The following is a 12,086-nucleotide window of genomic DNA, read 5'->3' as shown; positions in this document are numbered from 1 at the left end:
TGGTTAGTATTAGCTGGAAGACAACATTCATAAAATAGTGAGTATATTTATTTTTGCTGAGTGAATAGGGAAGACATTGCCTGGGAGAACTGGCCATACCCAAATAGTTTACATTATGAGGAATAATGGACCAATTCGTTATACGCAGTAAACATAATGGGACTATTTACCTAAGGCATTCTGCAGTAAGCCTTAGTCATTTATTAACTCTGTATTGGCAAATGCCCTTTTATGGCTCAGTGGCTCTCTCGATGCTTTGCTTAGGGTTGTGCCAACCTCCAAGCAGTGAGAGGATTGTGGGACTCCTGCTATATAATGGGTTTCTCTGTCACTCATAGCATCTAACTCAAGAAACGGTGACAAGATGCAGTCTGCTTTTACAATCCCCAGTTTTTTGTTCCTGAGTCTTTTTTTAGTAGGATTGGTCCCGAATGCAAAATTAGATACAGCTACAAAAAAAATGTATCCTCCTTTTTGGGATCAGGTTAGTGGAGAAATAACAGAATTTCCAGTAAAGGATAACAAGACCATTATTAATATGTGGAATTATACGGATCGACTGAGGATGTATAAGATTCTCATAACACAAACTAACAAATATTTTGTGCAGTTTGGATCAAATAATTCAGGCAATGTACTGTGGGCTCTCGCCTTAACTTACGGAAAGCTATATAAAACAGGTATGTACATTTTAATACTTTCCAATACTTTTCTTTTTCATTACTAAGTTCTGAAATATGTTTAAGTGTTACCTCTATTACAACCTTTTTTCTACCAGTGTGAAGAATTTTCTATAGTTTTAGGTCAATGATGTCTGTGGATAATATTACGTAGTATACTTGTCTCTACACTTCATAAACTTTCTGGTATGAGAAGATGTAGAGTCTTTATTGTAAATCCTTGTTCTATAAGCTACAGGTGAACACAACACAGAGAAGAAATATCCCCTCTATATCAACAATCCCCAGACATCATGCCCTAGCTTGACCATCTTCTTGGAGAAATTGGCACTACGAATACTCCTCTCTCGTGAGTTATGATTATTACAGAAAATATTACAAAACACTAGTTCACTAAGAAATCAGAGTGAAATTTCTCACAAATAAAACCAAGAATATACTTTTCCTGAAATGCCTGGATTTTTGCCTCATGTGAACAGGAAGAAAAGTTAAGACATGACATTTCCTGCATGGTGTCCTTGAAAGGGAAGTGTGGAAGACATTGACTGAGTCACTCACTTCTTTACTGAAACAAGAAAGATGGGGTAACCACTTAGAGATGGGAAGCTTCACTTGCGAACTGTATTTCCGAAAAATTCTCCCCCCCCCCATGTTTAGTCATATTTTTCTATCCGGTGCTTATTTTCTAAAGTCCTTGAATTGGTTTTCTTACCACTGAGGCTTTCTCAATTTAGTAGCTTTCCCAGTTCATAGTATTCTTTCCTAGCTCATCTTCATTGGCTGTGAGTAGACCCAGGACAAGCACAGAGTGAGACAACGCTAGAATGTCACACATGGTGACAGAAAGTCAGTTTCTGTTGATTACAGTTGCTTCAGGAAGCACTCAGCCTTTGTGGGAAAAGTGACTGGGCTCTCAGAGAACACCTGGGAAGTGCGAGCTTCTGCACAGAAATTTTTAAATAACTTTATTTATTTATTTATTTGTTTGTTTGTTTATTTCACATCCAGGCAGCAGTTTTCCCTCCCTCCTCTCCTCCCAGTCCCTTCCACTGACTCTGTTCACATCCCCCGTCCACTTCTCCATTTCTGTTTAGGAAAGGGCAGGTCTCCTGTAAGTATCAACAAAACATGGCATATCAAGTTGCAGGAAGGCTAAGTACCTCCCCATTGTACTAAGCCTGGGCTAGGAGCTTCTCACTGTCAGGAGTTCCACAAGAGGCCCAAGTTATACAACTGTAACATACACATAGAGTGCCTAGGTCATTCCCACATAGGCTCCCTGGCTGTGGGTTCAGTCTCTGCGAGCCTCTATGAGCCCAGGTTAGTTGATTCTGTGAGTTTTCTTGTGGTATCAACAAGGATATTTACAGATGAGTTTCAGTCTGCTTTCCTACTCCCAAAGCCCCTGGAAGCAGATGGAATGCCATGTGGCCCCCTTTTACAGCAAGGACCCTTCCTTCCTACATTTGCTTTTTTCCTGTTCTACCCTTTCTCCTGAGTGTCTATCAAAAGCCTGAACATTCGTGCTGGACATTTTTACCTACTCTTTTTGTTCTGCAGGTAGATTTTCAGACCCTTCCAATGTTTCGGTATGTGCTTATGATGCTGTATCTCCTAGCTGTGTATCATTCAACAGTGGCTGGGGAGGTAAGTGTTCCATTTGCCCTGTGTGTCTTTACTGATGCTTGCTTCTTTATGGTGTGGGATGGATTAGCTGAGGTAAATACTGTCACTTCCTTGGTGAAGATGCACAAATTACTCTCTAGTTTCCTTTGATTACTAAACAAATAAAGAAAAAATATAAAGGTAGTTCTTACTGTAGCCTTTTCTGAAGTATGATACAGAGAGCCCATTGCTGCCTTGAGTGTTAAAAATGATAGATTTTGCCGGGTGGTGGTGGCGCACGCCTTTAATCCCAGCACTCGGGAGGCAGAGGCAGGCGGATCTCTGTGAGTTCGAGGCCAGCCTGGGCTACCAAGTGAGTCCCAGGAAAGGCGCAAGAGAAACCCTGTCTCAAAAAACCAAAAAAAAAAAAAAAAAAAAAAAAAAAAGAAAGATAGATTTCTTTCTCTTTAAGACTCAGGATTTGAGTTGCTTATTCCACATCCTTTCAACACTATTTGCCAATGACTGTCTATTCTATTTCTCCTTATACTCCATAGCCATATTTAACCCCTTCAGAGGCATGTTTCAAATCAGTCCTGACTACAGCATTAGAATTTCCACAGCACAGTCAGATGCTAAAAGCAATTGAACAATTTACTTCCTTATCTTTCTGTTGTAAAATCCTTTTTCCTATACGTTGATTTCTAAACTTTCCTTCTGTCAGCTCCTTCCTCTGCTAAACCTTTCTTCTGCTAAAATGAATAAACAAAAATGGTTGCTTGTGAGTTCACATTCACATTAGCTCAGTCATTTTGGGGCTTTATAGAAGTACATCACTATAGCATGATTCTGATAGACCTAATGGTCGTCAGAGACCCCTTCACAAGTAAAACTCACACTGAAGACCAAGTTCTAAAGGCGAATAATATAAATGTTCATTTCAAAATGATGGTCATACTTTATAATAAACAAAATTATTTTAGTTCTATTACAGTGTGCTCAAAGTAAAATTCATATCTCATTCACAATAGCCTCAAAACAATCCAATGTCTAGGGATAAACCTAAGCAAGGAAGCGAAGAATCTCTCCAATGAAACATTTAAATCTCTGAAGAAAGTGACTGAGGGGGAAATGAGAAGATGGAAAGACCTCCCATGCTCATGGACTGGTAGAATTATTACTGTGAAAATGACCAACCCACCACTAGAAATTTATAGATTCAATAAAATCTCAATCCAAGTCTCCATGACACTGGATAGACAAAGCAATCCTGACCAAAATAAGCAGTGCTAGAATTACTACCATACCAGATTTCGAGCTGTGTTATAGAACGATAGTAATGAAACCAATATAATAGGGCTGAAGTGTGATGATATATTATGTCCCCCAATATATTGTACACCCTAATAAAGCTTATCTGAGGATCAGAGGAAAAAGCCAGGCACTAGGTTAGACACAGATATCAGACAATGGTAACACATACCTTTAATCCTAGCATTTGGGAGGCAGAGATTCATCTGGATCTCTGTGAGTTCAGGGCCACACTGGGAACAGAGCCAGGTGTGGTGGCACACACCCTAAATTCCAACACTAGTTAACCATAAAGTCTGGAAGTCTGTACAGACAGACAGGAAGTGACAGAGCTGGGCAGAGAGAGGAAGTGATGTAGCTGGGCAGAGAGAGGAAGTGAGATGGCAGAACAGAAAGGCAAACAGGTGGGAGTAGACAGGAAGCAGGTCTCTTTGGAAGCCGAGGAGTTGTGAGATGAGGTTGGCTGTGGCTTGTCCTATTCCCTGATCCCTCGGCTTTCACCCCAATATCTGGCTCCGGGTTTTTATTAATAAGGCCGTTTAGCAATTCATCTTACACTGGAGAGATGGCACAGCAAGAGCACTCATTCTTGCAGAGTCCATTTCCAGCACCAATGTGGTGCCTTATAACCATCTGTAATATCAATGCCAGGGCATCCAGTGCCCTCTTCTAGCCTCCACAGGCACCAGGCATTCACACGGTGCCCTTACGTGAATACAAGCAAAGTACTCTCACACACAAAATAAAATAAATAACTTTTAAAAATAGCATAATAACAGCACAAAACAGATATGATTTGTGTGCTAATTACCTCTACCAAAGTTCCTTAAGCTCTCCTAGTCGCTTGTGTTTCCTAGGACCAACAGTTTCAATAGAATGGCTTGTGGTGCAAGTGACTAAATTATTTAGGCAGATTCTTAATTATTTTGTTAATCGCTATTTTGAATAGGCAGCGAGTAATTCCAGATACTTTTCCTCTGTTACATTGCAGGCACGAACTTCTTTGTGATTGTTCTGAATTTCCTTGCTGCAGTAGAATCAAAGTTTTTGAACAATGTATCACATGAGATACTGCTGCTACCTCCAGAGAACCACAAGCATGACTTCTGTTTTTCCCTAGAGGAATGCAGGAAATCATTCCCACATGCTATGGATGCAGCCAAAGAGTTTTATCAGGTAAAGCAATGCAATTACTTTCAGCTTTTTCATCTGAGTGGCATGTATGAAGACAGAACAGAGCATCCACTACGGTTACAATTGGAAAATTATTGAACCTAATGTTTATGTAGGAGATAAACTACAAGTATAGAGTGATATATCTTTTTTTCTGGAACTCAGGTTGGTATTCTAAAATGTTGCTAAATGGATAATTAGCAGTAAATTAGCATGACTGTGTTCATAAAAAATTAAAAATTGATATAGTAACTTTCAAATTCTTTTTGTCTATGCAAGTAAATTAACATAAATATGAATGTAAAACAAGTAAGAAAATTAAATGACACTTTCAAGTGCTAAATTTATTTTGATAATAAATCTACTTCTATATAATTAACTACAGTAGTATTTCAAAGTCAATCTGTTTTAACAGTTTGTGAGCTCAGTTATCAAACTTATTTTGGTTTAATATGAGTTCTATTCTCTTACATCCTGTTGTTTGTTCTGCAGTATTTGCAGTCCATCACGGCAGCTTCTACTGTCAACAGTGTTTCTGTTTATAACACAAGTGAAGACAGAGCAACCCTTCTACTATGGAAGGCCTATCGGGCAGCTGTCGAAACTGGATTATCAAAGTTCAGCGATGTGTAAGATAACTGCTTTTGGTGATACGACCTCCTTTCTATTTCTTCCTGGCACTGTAAACAATAGTGTATAAAATTTTTGTCGTAGTCTTCAGTTCTCCTATTTTCTAGAATGTCTGAGGAAGCATTAGTTCCATTTAATCTGCGATTTGGTTAAGGATCATTTGGTACACCAGCAAAAAATAAAATGAAAGATTGGTTGAATATATTCACATCTTTCCAAAAAAGGTTCAGAACATTCTCTGAAAGTATCATTTAAAATAAAATAGCTCGCAAGGCACAAGCAATGTTTTATGGATGCAGCATGAAATCATTTTCTGTTGTTGGATATCTGATTTCATACACACACACACACACACACACACACACACACACACACGCACACGCACATGCACAGGCATGCACACGTGCACACACACTTTCTCTTACTATCCATAGAATGTTGGTTCTAGACTCTATAATTACACACATCCACATGGCTGGGTATTGTGGCACACAGCTGTGACTAGCACTCACATAACTCAGGCAGGAAGACCATGGGTTCAGCCTGAGCTATATGAAAAAATCTGTCTCAAAACAACAGGAGAAAATAAAACAATAGATATTTAAATAATTTGTAAAATCAATAGTATTTACATGTAACTTTACATGTAACTTACATGTGTTTGTTTTTTTTTTTTGAGTGCTTTATATAATTTCCAATTCAGCTGTGGTGTAGAAATTGTTGCTCTGTATCATTTAAGAAATACATAGGGGAAATATCTATGCACGTTCAATAGAACTGCATTTTTTTCCCTGATTTTCTTTTTACTGTTACCTGGTTGAACATGTGCACGCAGAACCCACAGTTACAGATGACTATCTGCATAAGGTAATTGACAGGAGTAAGGTAGTAAGATTCTGAAACACATTTCAAATTGGTACACTATCCTGCAGCCCAAATCCAAACCTGGTCTAAAACATTAACTTTGAAATACTGATTTCTCTTTGTTTTTGGTCTCTAGTTCATTCTTTAATGATGCCTTTCTAGAGAAAACATTTAATGTTGACAATTTTTTAAAGTACTTTTAATGCTGTATATTTTTTGTTCTTCAGTAGGAATTAATTCCATGTGAAGTTTATGGAAATTATAAATCTCTTTTTATTTGGTAGTTGTATGTGCAAACTTATTTTTGCTGATTTTTCCCCATTTGTTATATTATTTTTGCTTATAATGATGTCTGATATTTGAAAGAGTCATGTGTCTGTGTTTGTTGCACATTTTTTGAGATATTTTTATTAATTCTTATTCCTTTGCTTTTTCTTACAAAGTTAGGAATTTGTTGATATTCATAAACAAAAAAATATTGAGCATCAAATAAATGTCAGAAATATAGGTGCATTTCAGAAAAGTTATCTTTAAATAATCAGTTTAAAATAATTATTTTTTTCTACATGCTAAATTTGAAAGCTAGAATTATTCACAAAGCTGTTTTTTCTGTTAGAATTCATTGTCTTTTATTCAACAATTTCTTGTTTCTAGTTCTTTCTCATGAAAAAAATCCTTTTTTAAAAATTGCATCTCCATATCTTGATAGATATTGATCTAATATATTATGGTTTGGGGTTTTTATTACTGAAACTATTTTAAAGTTCATGTCTGACAGCACTGGAATAGAATATTCATTGTATCTTTGTATCTTTTTGATTTTCAGCTAATTGTTATTTTTAATTGTTTTTAATATTTTGGATTATGTGCTGGAAAATACAAGAGATATTTGTAGTGATAACTTCTGATACTATTTAGTTATAGGAATATTTATCCTTTTTACTGACAGTCATATTAGAATCCCACCTATACATTCTTGTTTTGGTTTTTTTTTTTTCTGGAGCTGAGGACCGAACCCAGAGCCTTGTGCTTGCTAGGCAAGCGCTCTACCACTGAGCTAATTCCCCAACCCACACCTGTGCATTCTTATTGCCAACTGGATTATGATTATTGAAAGATGAGTTTATACATGATTCATCTCAATGAAAAAAATCTGTGCTGAACTAATGGTTATTTCTGATGAATATGCCCAAATTTAAATTAAAGATAGGTTTCAAGACTTTATGATGGTTAGTTGATATTTGTTCACTCTCTTTTAAAAATATTTATTCACTCTTAAGCCTACTTTCATCTTTGGTAGTCTCAAATGAAATCCTAGAATGTGTATTGTGATATATCATATTTATATTGCCATTAACTACATGTTTTGTTCCCCTTTTCCATGATTCTAATGAACTTTTCTCTTACATTTGGATGTCTGCTCGTTATACTGGTTATCTTTATTATATTCATATTATAACCAAGCCTCTTGTGTAGAAAATAATTGATACTGCAAAAGTGAATATATAGAAATTAGAGAAGAAACTCAATGGGGAACCACGGAGGCTAACTTTGAGGAGCTGGGGAGATGGCTCAGTAGTTAAGAGCACATAGTGTTCTTGCAGAAGATGAGAACTCAATTCCCAGCGCCCCACAGCTCACCACTGCTTGTAACTCCAGCTCCAGGAGATCTACTGTCTTCTTCTGGTTTCCCTGAGCAACTGTATTCATTTACCCATGAGATTTTCCATCCAAGTGCAATGTGAAAGTTGTCATGGGATATAACCTTCTATATTAAAACTATAGATTTTGATGAATAAACTAGCATCAAATTACATAATAGTTCTGAGGAGTAGGACATGGGAGGGAAACAAACATTTGGAATTTAATTTTTATTTAGAAAGGATTAAAAAAAAAAAAAAAAAAACACGCTGCTTAATTGTGTTCTTTAGGTCCTGGTATTCTTCAGTACCTGAAAGAAAATTCGCTATGGATATTCTAACCCTCATGGAGTTTTGTGAAACCACAACATACCGCACAAATTTTAAGAATTCAAAAGCCTTTCTTGTGGGTTTCCCACACAGGCAACTCAAAGATGGAGAAGATAAAATCCAAAAAACCGACTTCAAAATGCGGGAAAAAGCATTTCTTGCTTCAACAAAGTTTATTTCTAACCTAAATAAAATGACAGGTATGATTTTGAAGTATAAGTGAAAACTAAGTGAGTCAAAGTCACATGAGATCTGAATATCTAATAACTTGCTCAACAGGGATTAGGACGTGTCTACTATATTTTAGATAAACTGAATATAGTTATAAAAATTGAAGAAACTTAGCATGCCATTAAATGAGCAATAGAATAATTGTATAAATAATTACTGCATTTTCACTGTAATATAATAATATATTATATATAATTTAATAATATAAATGTACTTAAAATTTGCACACCTCTGAGAAGATTTAAGGTAAGGGTGGAAAGGAGGATCCACAGGTGTGCATAAGTGTGTGTTGTATAAGCCTTATGATCTGAGTTCAAGCTCAAGATCTCATGATGGAAAGAGAGAACCAACTCCTGGAATTTCCTTTAACCTCCACACACATGATGTGGCATGTTTACATCCCCAACAGCAATATTGCATACAAATGCAGGAGGCAAGTGGATGATTTTTATACCACATTCCAAGTAAGTGATAGAATGTTTATTTTGATAATTCAAGTTTTCCCCCACACTCTCTTAGTTTTTTAATGTTTGTATAACCATTTATTTATTTTTAAGGTTAATATAATTAAATAACTCCTTCCCCACTTCCTCTCTTCAAAGTCTCCTGCATAACCCCTATGCTTTTTTTATATTCATTAATTGTTGTTACATACATATGGACACACACATATATATATTGGATACACACACACACACACACACACACACACAAACACACTTATTCTAAATATATAAATAGAACCTGTCAGTAAGAATAATATACTAAGCTGGGTGGTGGTGGTGCACACCTTTGATCCCAGCCCTCGGGAGGCAGAGACAGGTGGATCTCTGTGAGTTCGAGGCCAGCCTGGTCTACAGAGTGAGTTCCAGGACAGGCTCCAAAGCTACACAAAGCTGATGCATGAGCAGGCTTTTTCGAGCCCAGTGCCTATGGTGTGACACCTTGTGCAGCCTTGGTACAGGGGTGAGGGACTTGGGCCTGCCTCAACTGAATGTACCAGGCTTTTCTAACTCCACCCCTCCCCACCCCACCCCGTGAGAGACCTTGCCTTGGAGGAGGTGAGGATGGGAGGTGGGTTGGTGGGGGAGAAGGCTGAGGGGCGGGAGGAGGAGGAGAGGGGAATCTGTGGTTGGTATGTAAAATGAATAGAAAATTTCTTACTACCACTAATAAAAAAAACCCAACCAAACAAAAACTTAAAAGAAAAAAAAAGAATAATATACTCATATGTATGTTGTCAGGGCTGTTTGGTTGGTATTGGATAACCATCCCTAAAGAAGAGCAGTTCTCCATTTTCCTGCATTACCTACTCCTTATGTAGGATTGAGACTTCCTGGGCTTCATTCCACCCCCTCCATCAACATCAGCATGTCTATTGCTGTTGTTCTTGTTCAGCTCATGTTTAGACAGTCATGTTGGTCAGACTTCATGCATGTAACATCTAACGTTCCTTGGAGATGCAGTCTCACAGCAAATTCACTGTTCCTCTGGCTCTTAGAATCTCCCCACTACCTCATGGTGTTCCCTTCTGCTGTTTGGTTGAAGGTGTGTAACTTAATGTTCATGTACAATGATTTGAGTATAAAAAGAAGTAGTAGGCATTGTTGAGATGAATTAGAGCAGGTACAGAGAATGGTGGTGACAGAATGTTTATTGTGTCAGCTATATGATGGAAATTAAACATAGTCACACATAATTTCATTTGATGTCCATAGCATCTGTGTGAAACAAGTGACACTGTCATCACTTTGTTTTGAAAGGACCATTGAAATTGTCTCCAAATTATAAACCTCCTATTAACGCCGAAGCAGATTCAAGAATTCTCTAACTTTAATCCCTCTGGGTGTTGTGTTTCTACCATGTAATATTGCCTTCCTTAAACATGCTAAACTACTGGGACTAGAAAGAAGGCACACTAGTTGAGAAGACTCACTATACCTGTAAGGACGCAAACTCATAAATACTTTTAACTCTAGTTCCAGGAGCTCAACAGCCCTTTTCTAGCCTCTGCAGGATCCTGTATGCACACAGTATACACAAATTCAGGCAGGAACACAAATACACATAAATACCAAAATATTAAACTACTACTGATTTCATTACTATTGTGCATTTAAACATTTTAAATACATTTACTATTAGAGACAGCTGAGTAGAGTAGAGCTATGATTTTCTGTTCATTTTTTCACAGACTGACTCTGAATCTCAAGGACATTGAGTTGCTAGAACTCCGTTTTGACATCAGTCCAATAGAAACAAGTCTTCCTCTCAGAAAATATTCACACAATAAGCCAATGTCCTAAGTAGGAATAGAAAGAATATCACCCTGTATCTTATTTTTTTGAAATTAAATAACAATACTTAGAAATTATTCATTTTTGTCTACTTAATGGTATAGCCGAAGTATTACTTGATAAATTTATAATCATTATGATTCTCAGTTAAGGGGCTTTTCATTGTACTGTCAAACTGCCCAACACAATATGTTTTCTTACATACTTTGCCAAATCTAAGTCATTAATAACTACTAATATATTGCAAATTTCATAATTAGAAAAAATAATTCATTTATGTATTTTGATATTCTGATTGTGTTTATATTTTTTTAATTATCCTCAAATATATGTATTTCCATTTTTGCAGGTGGTTGGTTCTTAGTTGCTTGGAAGTTGACTGTGGAATCTTCAGAACTACATCATGTTTTAGGAAATTTCTTTATTAATACTTTACTGTTAATACCCATTATTAAGTAGCCCAAAATTATTTCATTACGTGTTAGAAATTGTAATTCCATATTAAAAATCAATTAAATGTTATAGTCACTATTTTATAATCTTTTCTGGTTCTTTCTATCCATTTTGTGCCTTTGTATTTTGATTTATTGGCCACTAATGATTTCAGCTGAATAACTATACACCTAACTGAAGTCTAATCAATTCTACTGAATTCCTGAGTTACAAATAAATATATTGTACATTACTTATTTCTGTCTTCATTTTCCTAATTTCTTTTGCCCAAATGTCCATTTTACTATTTCAGATTTAGATATTCTGCTGTCTAGCTTTTATTTCAACTTAACACAAACTACAGTCATCTAAGAGGAGGGAACCTCAATTAAGAAAATGCCTTCATAAGATCAGGGCTGTAGGCAAGCCTGTAAGTCATTTTCTTAATTCGTGATTGATGGGAGCAGTCCTAACCCATTATGGGTGGTGCCATCCATGGGCTGGTGTTCTAAGTAAAAAAGAAGGTTGGGCAAGTCATGGGAAGCAAGCCAGTAAGCAGCACCCCTCCATGGTTTCTGCATCAGCTCCTGCCTCCAGAATCAAGACCTGCTTGAGTTCCCCTTCTGACTTCTGTGATGATGAACAGTGCTGTGGATAATTAACCCCTTTTCTCCCCAAGTTAATTTGGTCATGGTGCTTCGTGGAAGCAATAGAAATCCTAGCTATGACAGATACTATGTTTCTATTTTCATTTTTCCAAAAAAAATTTAAAAATCCACAGAAGTTAGGTAGCTAGTAAGGTACAAGGTGAGAGGGGAGGATCTTTTGAGAAAGGAGAAATAGAATATAATGTTATAATGAATAAAAGGGAAACTAGACTAGGAGAATTAACC

At 36.7% G+C, this 12,086-nt stretch overlaps 1 protein-coding gene across 1 annotated transcript; it reads left to right on the top strand.

Annotated features, from left to right (window-relative positions):
• Window positions 1-280: 280 nt before the first annotated feature.
• LOC119086888 (protein LEG1 homolog) lies at window positions 281-11,450 on the top strand. Its single transcript, XM_037200474.1, has 6 exons — window positions 281-680; window positions 2,241-2,327; window positions 4,588-4,772; window positions 5,262-5,398; window positions 8,195-8,433; window positions 11,111-11,450. The coding sequence occupies exons 1-6, from the start codon at window positions 365-367 to the stop codon at window positions 11,218-11,220; spliced, it is 1,074 nt and encodes a 357-aa protein (XP_037056369.1). The 5' UTR covers window positions 281-364; the 3' UTR covers window positions 11,221-11,450.
• Window positions 11,451-12,086: the final 636 nt, after the last annotated feature.

Source organism: Peromyscus leucopus, chromosome 8a, assembly GCF_004664715.2.
Source record: "Peromyscus leucopus breed LL Stock chromosome 8a, UCI_PerLeu_2.1, whole genome shotgun sequence".
Lineage (NCBI taxonomy): Eukaryota > Metazoa > Chordata > Mammalia > Rodentia > Cricetidae > Peromyscus > Peromyscus leucopus.
The sequence above is the reverse complement of the archived record's forward strand: the minus strand, read 5'-3'. Positions and strand labels throughout refer to the sequence as shown.